Source organism: Mastigoproctus giganteus, chromosome 11 (assembly GCF_048544385.1).
Source record: "Mastigoproctus giganteus isolate SK-2022 chromosome 11, ASM4854438v1, whole genome shotgun sequence".
Classification (NCBI taxonomy): domain Eukaryota; kingdom Metazoa; phylum Arthropoda; class Arachnida; order Uropygi; family Thelyphonidae; genus Mastigoproctus; species Mastigoproctus giganteus.
Genome location: NC_143585.1, coordinates 107,458,351 through 107,470,178, shown reverse-complemented (window position 1 = coordinate 107,470,178; position 11,828 = coordinate 107,458,351). Strand labels below are relative to the sequence as shown.

The window sequence follows — 11,828 nt, the reverse complement described above, 5'->3', positions numbered from 1 at the left end:
CATCACTGCAACACATTGCTTTCAAATAAAACAAATGTCTCCCAACTCATTTAACTAACTGCCAGATTCATCAGACTATCTTTTTTTTTTTTTTTTTTCAATTACTCAAGATCCAATTTTGATGCTCATGCAATCACATCCTATCTGGGAGAGCTGTTGCTTCAAAGGACTTTGAAGCTAGGAATTAGTCTGATTATTGAATTTAAAGACTGTGAACAAAATTCCACTCTGAATTGATGGTCTGCAATTAATGTATTGTTTGGTACAAGAAGTTCTTGATCTGGCTAAGCAATGATAATAGGTGGTGAGTTGAGACATGTCTGTAACTGACTAACATTTTTGTGTGAATTGTTGCAGGCCAGCATATAAACTATTCATTTCTTCAATGATAAGAGAGACATTCTGAGCTAAAAAAATCTACACAAGATTTTATTATAAATTAAACATGTTTGTGCATGTTCCATCCAAATTTTTTCATTAATGGTTTTAACCTTTCCAGAGAAATGGGAGGAAAATAGTTCCTAACATATTTTCTAACCCACCACTGTCCATTTTTAGCTTCTTTGCTTTCCAGTTTACTATAGGAGTATCTATAGTGCTCTGCTCTCAGAAATCTGCAAAAAAAAAAAAACTTGTTAATTGAAAAATCTGTGGATTTCTAGCACTTTTTAATATTATTATTACTGCACAGGGGATTGGTGGTCTAGAGATTATTTCTGATACTGGATGAACTAAAGTTACTGAAATCTAAGGCTGTGCAAGGCTTAGAACAAAAATGACTTTTCTGCTGCATCTACACAATTTGAAAGATGGGCTTGAGCCTTTAAGTTCCAACTTCAATATGATAAGTAATTAATTAAATACAATAACAAACCATGAGTGATGTGTGTTTGACTAAAGGAAAATTTCCAGGCATTTAGTTTACTCATGCTTAAAAAATGATTATTATACTTACTTTGGAGGATTCTTCCCTTCAAAAGGATTATGAGAAAGCAGTGTCAGTATTTCTTTGTCATTAACAAGCAACTTTGCTGTTAAGTGAAGTAACCATGGATTGTATTGATAATTCTAAAAAAGAGAGGGGAAGAAAAAAAAAAAACCTTTATTATTAGCTAGACAAGGGAAAGATTCTAAAGTTCTGTGATGCCCCCATTAAGCATTTTCCAAGGGAACATTTAGTCACAGAAATGTTTGACACAAATTATTTAATTATTTCTATGTGAGGAACTGCAATGTTAAACCTCAGCTTACTGTCATTAACTTGTGAATTATGGTTTTTTGTTAGATGAGATATATATCTTTGAATTGAAATCCAATCAAAAGACCTAATTGCCATAAATATCTTCCCAAAGGGTAAAATGAGCAATCATGACAACCAAACATTCATGTACTGTAAATTAGTGCTCAATATTTTGTTTCTTGAGCTGGAATTATGAGCAATTTTCAACAGGGTTCAAATCTGGACTATGTTTTAAGCCTTGTAAGAGAAACTCAAATCTAAATAGCATAAAACTTACCAATTTTATTGTGTGGTGATCCCTAATAACAGGTTTCAGGCACTCCTCCAAGATAGCAGTGTAGGTTTCTGCATTCACTGTTAATAAATGGAATTTGCCCAACCCTTTGCTTGTTATGCCTCCTGACATATCACATTCTGAAAGCTGTCTTTGCATAGTTCCTACACCAGAGGGCATCTCAAATATTGATCTTGGGAAGGTGTGGTATTCTCTTCACAGCCTATTTTATCAGTGATAGCATGCATAGAAAGCTCTTCCTGGGTGAGAGTAACAGCTACACCTGTGCAGCCATTTTAAACCTCTGCAAAACAGGATACTAATAATGTATACCCTTCCAATGTTGTTTTTATAGAGAATGCAATAAAAAAAAGTAACTTTTTTCTGCTAAAGGTTACATCACTTTCCTTATCTTAGCACTACAAGGAAGTAAGTAGAGGTTGTATTTACCATAGAACTTGCTTTCTCTAGCATTTAAATCTAATCCACCTCTCTAACTTGTAATGCTGAGTATAAATTTCTTATCCCCTTCAATAATTAGCATCTGACTATTTCCTGAATCAAAGTGAAATGTTATTAACCAACTTTTCTTGTCAGTGCAGTTTTAGGTGCTTTTGTGTCCCAGAAAATGTTTTTTTTGACTGATGGTTGGAGACCTCTTCTGCTTGATGATTATTAAAATGTAGAAGTTTCATCACTAAATAAGACAGGTTAAGCTCAATTCATTAAAGTTCTCAGAATGAACAACAGGAATTTAGGGGTGTTTATTTTTACGTGTGCAGGCTTATGTTTGCAAGTCTAAAAAGGACATGGTATTAAATGCAAATAACAGCTTGTAGTGGCTTAATAAAATGGCCAGGCAATATAGTGAATTTATTATATGAGGAAAACAGAAATTTCTAAATACCTGAAATGCTGCAAACCACATTAGCCAGTCAAGTCTGTAATGATATGGTGAAATAATGCAGGGTGTTCTATGCACATCTCCAGGTTTACACTTAAATTCATACTCTTCCCATATTGTTCTAGGATTATTTGGGTCTTCACTATATGTTCCTTGAAGTATCACTTCTGTTCTTTCTTTGGTAATGCTAAATAAAATAGAAGTGATTTTTAATCTTATTAATAATAAAGGAAACTTTTAAAAGTTTCCTTTAAATTACCAAAAGAGCTCACTTATAACACCATTAATCAGAAAAAATAAATAGTAGTTGCCTTCATTGTTTAAGAAACACAGGCTGATGATGGAGAGAGAAGAAAATTATTTTAATATGGTATTCTAACCACCCTATATAATTTCTTTTTGTGGTGGAACAGCCCCTGTATAACCTCAACTGAATTTATATGATTGGGAAACAAATTTCACTATAATAACCTACATAATTCCAGCTATCAGTATTATTGCAAATGCAATTAGACTGAGTTTCTACTGATTGATAACAGATTCCACTAGAAGGAACAAAACTGGAAATTGTATTATAGTTGTGAGTTTATGCATATCAAGCATTCCTTCATTTTTAGGGAATGAAGGTAAACTCAAAAGTGTAACAAAATCCAAATGTGTGTTTGGCACCTAACCCTATTAGGAACAGAACTATCATGTTATACTCTGTCAAGAATATGATTAGCTGTATGCACTCTACTTTATCCAGGCTCTGATTCTAGTTTTAAACAAGTCTTGCAAAATATCTGCATGCATGGAGGGTGTCCAAATAGATCTGATAGGGCCATTTGCATTACAGTTCTTCCCCTGCATCTTTCTGATATCTGTGTGGAATTTACTTTGTCCAATTAGTGTCTTGATGGTTAATCCAAGCATGAAGTATTTTATGTGAAATATATTGCTTGGACAGTCTGTGTTCCTTCAACAACAGTTTTGTAGTACCAGAGAAAAGAACTAATCATATGAGTGTGAAAAATCTTAGAATAGTTGGGGAACTGGGTTTGAGTACCTGGTTCAGATTAGGATATCAGCAGTGTAGTCAAACTGCCCATCCTGTTCTGGGGAAAAGAAATGTAAATTTTTATTATGGCCAATTACATTTGCTCTTCCACTCCCTTTTACCAAAGCATAAAGGCAAAACTGAATAAAACCATGTTTAACCAACCTAGTCAGCTAATTTGGATGTAGGAAATAATTTCGAATTAAGAACAAAATATATATATATTATTGAATTGTAGCCAATGAGTTCTTAATTACTGAAACACAGAAACTTTAGGTTTTACAAACCTAAATTAACTGGATACCAAGTCCTTTTTTAATCATATATTTATCTGTAGAAACTATATATATATTCTTACCTCCCAAAGGCACCATATGTGTTTACAATTCTTAAAGGTTCAAATGAAGTATTCATCTGTTGGTGTGGAGACAGAAGATTTATTATCACAGGAATACTCAAGTATGCAATGGTAAATCCTAATGACAAGTTAATCATTTGCCTTGTTTTTCCTATCAAAAGAAAAAATATATATATAATGCAGGATATGGGAGGTTAAAAAAAAAGTCCAGTTCATATGATTTTATTTTACAGAAATTTGCCTGCTTATTTATTTCTCTCCCTCAAATATTTGAACCTTACACACAGTCAAATGACAGTTGTCCATCATGGTATACTTCCATTTTGTGGAGCATTAAGACATGGTTGAGTGGGAGTCAACGGCCACTGCAACAAGATCTAGAAAAGTGGCAATTGAAGTTTAACATTGATAATTGTAAGGTTAGGCTGCCAGAGCAGCTCATTGTCAAAGATATACAGGAATTTTGCTAGGAGGGCAACAAAGGATTTAGTTCTGCAAAATGATTGATAGCTGAAATAAATTCAAGGAAGAACTGGGGAAACCAGAATATTCTCTCTTTGGGAGTATCACCATGTATAAAAAAGGAATTACTATTAAAGAAACATTAGTGAAAAATGTGTTACTTGTCTTATTATAAAGTTATTTTTTTTCTGGGCAATATAGGTCATAAAAAAAAAAATAACTTGAGCGCACTGGCTATAATCATCAACAAAGTACCAAAAATGGGGTGATATGAAATATTATAATACTCACTGCATCTAATTTTTCCTTGCTTCTCCTCTACTTGAAGTTGGTGGACTTTCCATCTGGTACCACCATACATTCCAGAGAATAAGCAACTGAGTGTGCAGTCATCAAAAAAAAAAAGGATATGCTAGGTAAAATTGTCAACCAGTTGAGGAAACTCAAGTTCCCACTCATTATAAGCACTATCTGAAAGAAAAGATATTCACACATACAGCAAAACTTGGGTTAAACAATCAGCTATTATGGAAAAAAAATTCTTTTTCCCTGTAACTTTGGAGTAAAGGTTACAATTGTGTCTCCAGTGCAAGATATATTGAACGACAAAATATCATACATTCTGTTTTGCCTCTTAAGAAACTGGCAGTAATCTCCCAAATTAATGCTGTTGTTCTCTGCACCCTTTTCAACAGATTAAAGTCTTTAACTAAAATGAAATTTCTTGTATGCAATACCATGAACATCACCTATTTTTTCCATTCTCAATTACCTTGAGTACAGTGCTACTCCTATCAAATGTAGGATATTGCATTTATCAGCCCATCTCTATTTTTTTTTTTAAACTAAATCTTGAGGAACATACTCTGATTAATGTCAAACCTTTACAAAGTTATTGCAGCAGTGTGTGGGAATACCTACCAATTACCTTATATCCAGTAGAAACACACTGGACCTACATTGTCCTTGGAAAGAAAACAGTTAATGTGTAAAAAGCAACACTTGGGTTTTCCAGGATGCATTTTGTTAGTTCTTTCATCAGTACATTTCCAAAATGACCACCACTGTTCCTTGTTAAATCTCATTCTACAGAAAGGGAGTGTCTATATTTCTTTTTATTTCCATGCTCAGAATCAAACAGTCATTAATGTGAAATGGGTTATATAAACTGAACAATAAAAGATAAGAACGATTTTGTGCTTTTATTCTTTATTATAGAATTCTGAAATGATGCTTCATACACATTTTGCTGGGAGTCATCATGGAACAAGTGCTGATCAGGACATCAAAGGTAGATATTGTTTGGATGTCATGCTGTTAGTTAAGAAACAAAATCTAAGGAGGAAGTGCAATGTTGAGTCTGTTTGGTGTGACATAAACACTGGGAAAATGAGAGGAATATGTTATAGGCCAGTAAATCAGAATGTCTTGTAATGGGGGGGGGGGGGGGTGGAAGGGAAAGAGAGATTTTAACATTCCAGATATTGACTGGAGGGAGTAATATCCTTGATTATTCAAGAATTAAAAATTTGCAGATAAAGGAACCAGTAGGTGACAGTGCACTGATGTGAGATTTATTAAGTGACTACAAGGCTCAGGCAGATTATGACAAAGAAAATAGCTCTTATGTAAACTCTAGAAGGAAGGGGATGAATCGACTATTGATAAACTGAATAAATATTTTGCATAAAAAAAGGGGCAGGGGAACTGGAATTGTGCAAATGTATTGTCCAGACAGCATGAGTTTGTTAAGGGGAAGTCTTATCTGACTACAACTGGATGCAAAAAATTATTTTGATATCATATACTTGGATTTCAGTAAAGCTTTTGCTACTGCAGGTGGGTAACAGTAACCCAAGAGAAATGTTACGAGAAAGACCTGGGGGTAATTGTGCAGTCAGATATGACATAAAAGGGATTCTCTTATCAGGAGACTAGGTGACCTAATTGAGGCCTTGAATGGTATGAGTAGACTCAATGCTGATAGGATACTTCTGCTTGCTCAGTTTAAGAAATTGAGGAAAGACAGTTGTAGATGTGTTGAAGTTTGCCTCTAGCCACAGATTTGGAGTGACTGGGGAAGGGGTTTCTTGGCTGATGCTGTATAAGCTTGCATCAACTAAAAGATACCATTTAGAGAATATAAACTATTCATGAAACATCAATATATAATATTAGTTATAGAATTCTGAAATGATGCTTCATACACATTAGTGAAGTTATAACGGTAACTCATTACCTTATGGAATAGAATCATATGATACTAAGAGGTTGAATTAAAAACTGGACAAGCAATAGGTTGGTATCCCAGACCAATATTAGAAGGAATAAACAAAGCATGTAATCAGTTGCTACTTGCACAAAAATAGGGTTGATGCAAATGCTTAATTTATGATAAAAACATGTGGGTGGGTAGTACTGTGCATGACCTTGGCCGACATTCACATATTTAATGGTAAAGAATTGGTCTTTATAGCCTGAACAACCTTTTGTATTGGCCCCAGTCTAGGAAAGCTACAATTGCAGAGATCACAGTTTTTCCCTTTATTTTATCTGATTGGAGATATTAAAGAATGTCATTCATTCCAAAAGTCCTCTTTTTATTTAATTTTTCACAAAGAAACTCACTTATGTGAGGAGGAAAGCAAATAACTTCTTTTTTTCATGGGTTGTGGGAGTACTGCATTTATTAGCCCATCCATTGATATAGAAAACAAAAATGGGCCTGGCACTGTCCATTAATAACCACTTTGTCTTCTCCATAGCAATAACAGTAGCAAAAGCTTTCCTGTCTAAATGGTTCTTTTGATCCCTTTTGTGAAACAAAAGATGTGCTCATAATTTGGTGAGGGGTTTACTACCCCCCAAGTGCCTTTTTCATGTTTAGCTTCCACAAAACATTTAGCCTCTGTAACAGTTGGATACCCTTACCTAAAGAATTCCTGAGCAGAACATTAACAGTTAAACCTGCAATATCATGGTGACCAATGTGATTCAACCTCTTTCTAGTACTGTTAACATATGAAGGGCAGTCTTTGCCAGAAACTTGTCTAAATCCTTTGTGACACCAGATGATTTATATGCATCCCAAGCAATTTCCTTCTCTACCATCCATTTAAGCCTTGAACTATTTTTTTTTTAGTTGGTATGAAGAGGCCAAGTAGCTTCTCTTTACCTTTGGCAGTAGTTATGCTTTTAAGTACACCCCACATTGGTATGTTGTGATCATGTCAACTACAGATTCTTAATGCAAAACACAGTTTTGCATTAAGAATAAGACACCCAGTATAAGACATTGATTTACTGGCCTACAAAACCCCCTATTTTCACATCAAATTTAATTAAGAGTGTAACCCCTCCCCACATCTCAATTTGATTGCTGCTCCTAGCATTTGTGTACATACAACCATGGTGTCAGGGATTTCAGACCTGATGCATAGTGGTTCTTGCACTGCTAAGTAGTCAAACCTGTGCTCCCTCCTCTGACAGAAGTGCAGACAAATACCAGTCTCCAACAACTATATAATTAAAAACAAAAGAAATTTCTGATCAAAACTGGTTTTCCTCCCTATAATGTATCAATAACCAAAATTTATTATGCATACAACCTACATAATAGGAAATGGCATATTTTCCTTAAGGAAAATATGCCATTTCCTATTATGTAGGTTTAACTTTCTTTCCAAACATCAAAGAATCAGCAGCCAATTAAAATGCTAGTCCTGTACAAAAAATCTAATTTATCATTTAATATGCAATGAACCATATTTACCTGAAAAGTAATTTGCAGACAGCCACATAGTATCTTATATCGTCTTGTTAGAAAAGCAAACCAAGGAACAATTAATTCTATAAAATGATTACCCAGTGTTTCAAACTGGTGCCATATCTCTGGCATCTGATGCAAATAGTAACTTAGTGGGTTTGGCACTGGTTGAGTCTGTGAGGGACAAAAAATGTAAATTTTGCAATCAGTAAACAGTTGAAAAGGAAACATATATATTATAATGACTGCTAAACAAAAAAAAAAAACTGCACTAGTACAAAACCAATTGTAGATATGATTTTTATCCAATGTAGTTTTCCCTGTAGCAGAATGCTAGTCAAAGTGCATGCATATGATAAGGTAAGTTAATAACAGAAAAGCCTTACAGTGAAGATGTCTTTCTATTTGTTCCTTTAATGAAATAAGTTCCTCATATGTAGACAATAAAAATATTTTATATGAACATAGTTCCAGAAATGCTTGGTTCCTGAGTTATTAACCAGAATGTCTTATCTCCCGCAAGTGATGTCCTTCATCACAAGGTACTGACAGAATCTGGTGGCTCGTCATTTGTATGTATGTGATGAGGAAAACCTAAATGCAATTCTTCCAAACAACAAATGCACTTCAGCCACCTGAATCGAAGGATGCCAGGAATTTGGCATTGTCTTTGTGAGTCCTGTATTTAGGCAGACCTTCAAAACTCGGAAACCAAGTATTTCTGGAACTATGTTGATATAAAATATTTTTACTGTCTACATATCAGGAACTCATTCCTAAGACACCCTGTATATTAGAGAGCAGATGATTGTAAGAAAGTTATGCTAAATACCAAAGAAGGGCTATATCTTTCCTCAATGGTGTAAACTGGAATTCCATTTGTTAAAAAAAATTTACAGTTGATCCCTGAGATATGAATTTTTCTGTTGAACTTTTATAAGCACATTTGTCAGCCAGCAGTATTCTCACATGATTAGGAATCCACTAGTTTCTTTTAGAGGCAATTTAATCAGAGGAAGACTACATCCATAATTATCATCAACAAGATGCTCTCTAAATCCAAACTGGTGAGGTAGAAATATTTTCCATCTTGAAAATGTACCTACCTGCATGATTCAGTTATCAGAAACATCCTGACCCACTCCAATGTAAGAGCAATTTTTACTGGATATTTATAAAAGTTATTTTCATTGATGTTCAATATAGACAAGTGTGCTTGAAGCAAAATTATAGCCCCTTCTATCATCACAAACAATTACCTTTTCCAAGTCTTTTGAATAAACATGCTGGTACAGTACAGCATTTTCAGTTATGCAAAGGTTGTGAGACAGATGTCTCGAGTTGAAGAAAAAAACTCCCAGTATTCCACTACTTTTGGAATGTGCTCTTCTGAGTATAACAATATTAACAGAGACAGGATGAATGGTTCTGCCTGGCATTCTCCTGCAGATATTTAAGGATTTACTTGAACATGTTAAGTATTACTGTTGATAAAGTAAGTAGATGCCTTTGAAAACTATGGTTGTTGTAGCATTAATATTTCAGCTGTTTTCTTACTCTGTGGAGACTAAAGTGTACTTCTTTTTTTTTTTTGTAATTTGACCAATAAATGTAACTTTCAGAGGAAAAGCTGCTTTCAACTAAAGAAGTTAATAAATGCCTTGAAAAGAACTACAATGTAATATCTTTAGAATAAACTATAAGATTTGCATGTATAAAGTAGTATTTGTTATTTTTATTTTAATAATATTTTTAAAAAAAATAGTTGAATTTACTGCATCATTCATTTTTAGTGAACAGTTTTATTGTTTTCTTCAAATGAAAGAAGCAATGTCGTACAGAGCTGGCTGACCTACCTTTAAAGATCAATATATAGTTTAATCTTCTTGGAATAGAATATAGTCCTATTCTGATGCTTCCTTGTCACAGTTAATATAAAACAGATTACACTTAACAAAAAAAAAAAAGCTAGCTGATCATTTATTCAAGTCATTTCCTTACCCTGGCATTAAGGAAAGGGAGTTATAAATGTAGTAAAATACAATTTCGCGTGAAGGCTTCTTCATTTCACATTGTGTTTTTCCCAAGGGAAAAACAAAAAAAAAACACATCTGCTAAGGCTCATTTAATGACAGTGTTGTTCAATTTCCAATACTGAGCAGGTAGATAATTTTTTTAACAGCAGAATGATTAGTGTACTATCCAGATGCTGGAATTCTTGACAATGGTATTAGAAGATCCATGGATGTTTCGGTGATTAACCTCAAATGCTCATTTAAAGAGTTTGGTATATAAAATTAAGTTTCAGATATCTTAGAGCAACATATATTTGAACCTTAATTTTTAAAGGATAACTCAGAAATAAAGCATTTCTAGACACAGCATATATATGAATGCTGTGGAACAATACTGTAACTTCCAGGAAACATCAGAGATTTCATTTTAAAGTGTCATAGCTACATATATTATTGAGCACAACAAAAAGTTATTTTGAAAATTGTGTGCATTTCTATTTTCATTCAGCGTAAATTCTCAAATTATTTCAAAGCTACAGTGAAATATAGCTCCACACTGCAAAATTAATATAGGGATTTTTTTTTTTCAAGGCTCTTTGTACCCCACATAAATGAAAAAAAATTTGTATAGCATTGTTTTGTTTTGGTTTTTTTTTTTAGGAGCATTAGCAACTAAGGCCATATTGCTCCAGGATATGCGGTGGTCACACGGGCTCGAACCCCGGTCTAATCAAGAAGCGTGTGCTATGCACTGCTGCTCCTTCCCACCTGGCTACGGAGGTGCCGTATGGCACTGATTAATCAGTAGATAATTTACCATGACAATGTAATAGTAGCTGGAAACACTTAAATACTTACTTTGTTGGGTTGAGATCCTGGTAAATCATAGTTAAGCTCATCCTTGCTTTCTACAAGATCTGATGCAGTTCCAGCCCACCCCTTACAGATTTGGAAACAGGGCACATTATGATAGCAAGCTTATCCAGAGTATAAAATAGTGCCAAATAGTTCATCAGTGTTTAAACAACCTCAGTCATAGCAAAAGTTTACCAGTGCATGCCTCCTGCCAACAATATTTTTCATTATACTGAATACTTGTTTGATTTTAATCCAGAAATGTCCCTTTAATAACATATTTAGGTCAAAAAGCCTTGCTACCAACAGCTATGACAAAAAATTCATTGCTTTACATAACAGTACATTTACTGTCAAAAGGAATGTTTTGCCACTCCTTTGTATTCAGGTAAGTTGGAAGCCTTTAGTCAGTAGTGTAATGCTAAAAACAAAGTTGTATGCAAACAAATTATTGTGCTTATTTTTTAAAAAATGGAAAGTTTACTTTTATACTACAACCATAAAATTCATACGCAGTCGAATACTCATACCTCATAATGATAATTCATACAGGTTAAGTTTATCCAACATTTATCACCTCTCAATTTGATGAGACCCTAGAAAATGAAATATATCACAGTTAATAATCAGAAAATCAGTTTATTTGCATTATTTTAAATACAGGGTGGCTCACAATTCAGTTACTAATATAGTTTGAAAAAAAAAAAAAAAAAATTTCTGTCTTTACTTCCTAGGGACGCTATTGTCCCCTCTAATGACAGTGCCTACACATTATATTTTTTTCACAATTCAGACGAGAGTTATTTTTAATTGCTTAACATAATCAATGAAAAAAACCTGATGGCAATGTGTTGCCAGTTTCAAAGTTATTTCACTCCTAATACAGTAAAGCATAAAAACACCTGTTGTGTTATT

At 33.8% G+C, this 11,828-nt stretch overlaps 1 protein-coding gene across 1 annotated transcript in view; it reads right to left on the bottom strand.

Annotated features, from left to right (window-relative positions):
* Nucleotides 1–202: 202 nt before the first annotated feature.
* The window catches only part of LOC150078338 (lipase maturation factor 1-like), a 69,573-nt gene continuing 57,947 nt past the window's right edge, over nucleotides 203–11,828 (bottom strand). Inside the window, 8 exon segments of the mRNA XM_090384184.1 lie at nucleotides 203–614; nucleotides 956–1,068; nucleotides 2,422–2,605; nucleotides 3,816–3,966; nucleotides 4,569–4,680; nucleotides 4,683–4,748; nucleotides 8,050–8,217; nucleotides 11,444–11,509. Coding sequence (XP_090240310.1) covers nucleotides 440–614; nucleotides 956–1,068; nucleotides 2,422–2,605; nucleotides 3,816–3,966; nucleotides 4,569–4,680; nucleotides 4,683–4,748; nucleotides 8,050–8,217; nucleotides 11,444–11,509 — 1,035 coding nt within the window. The 3' untranslated portion in view covers nucleotides 203–439.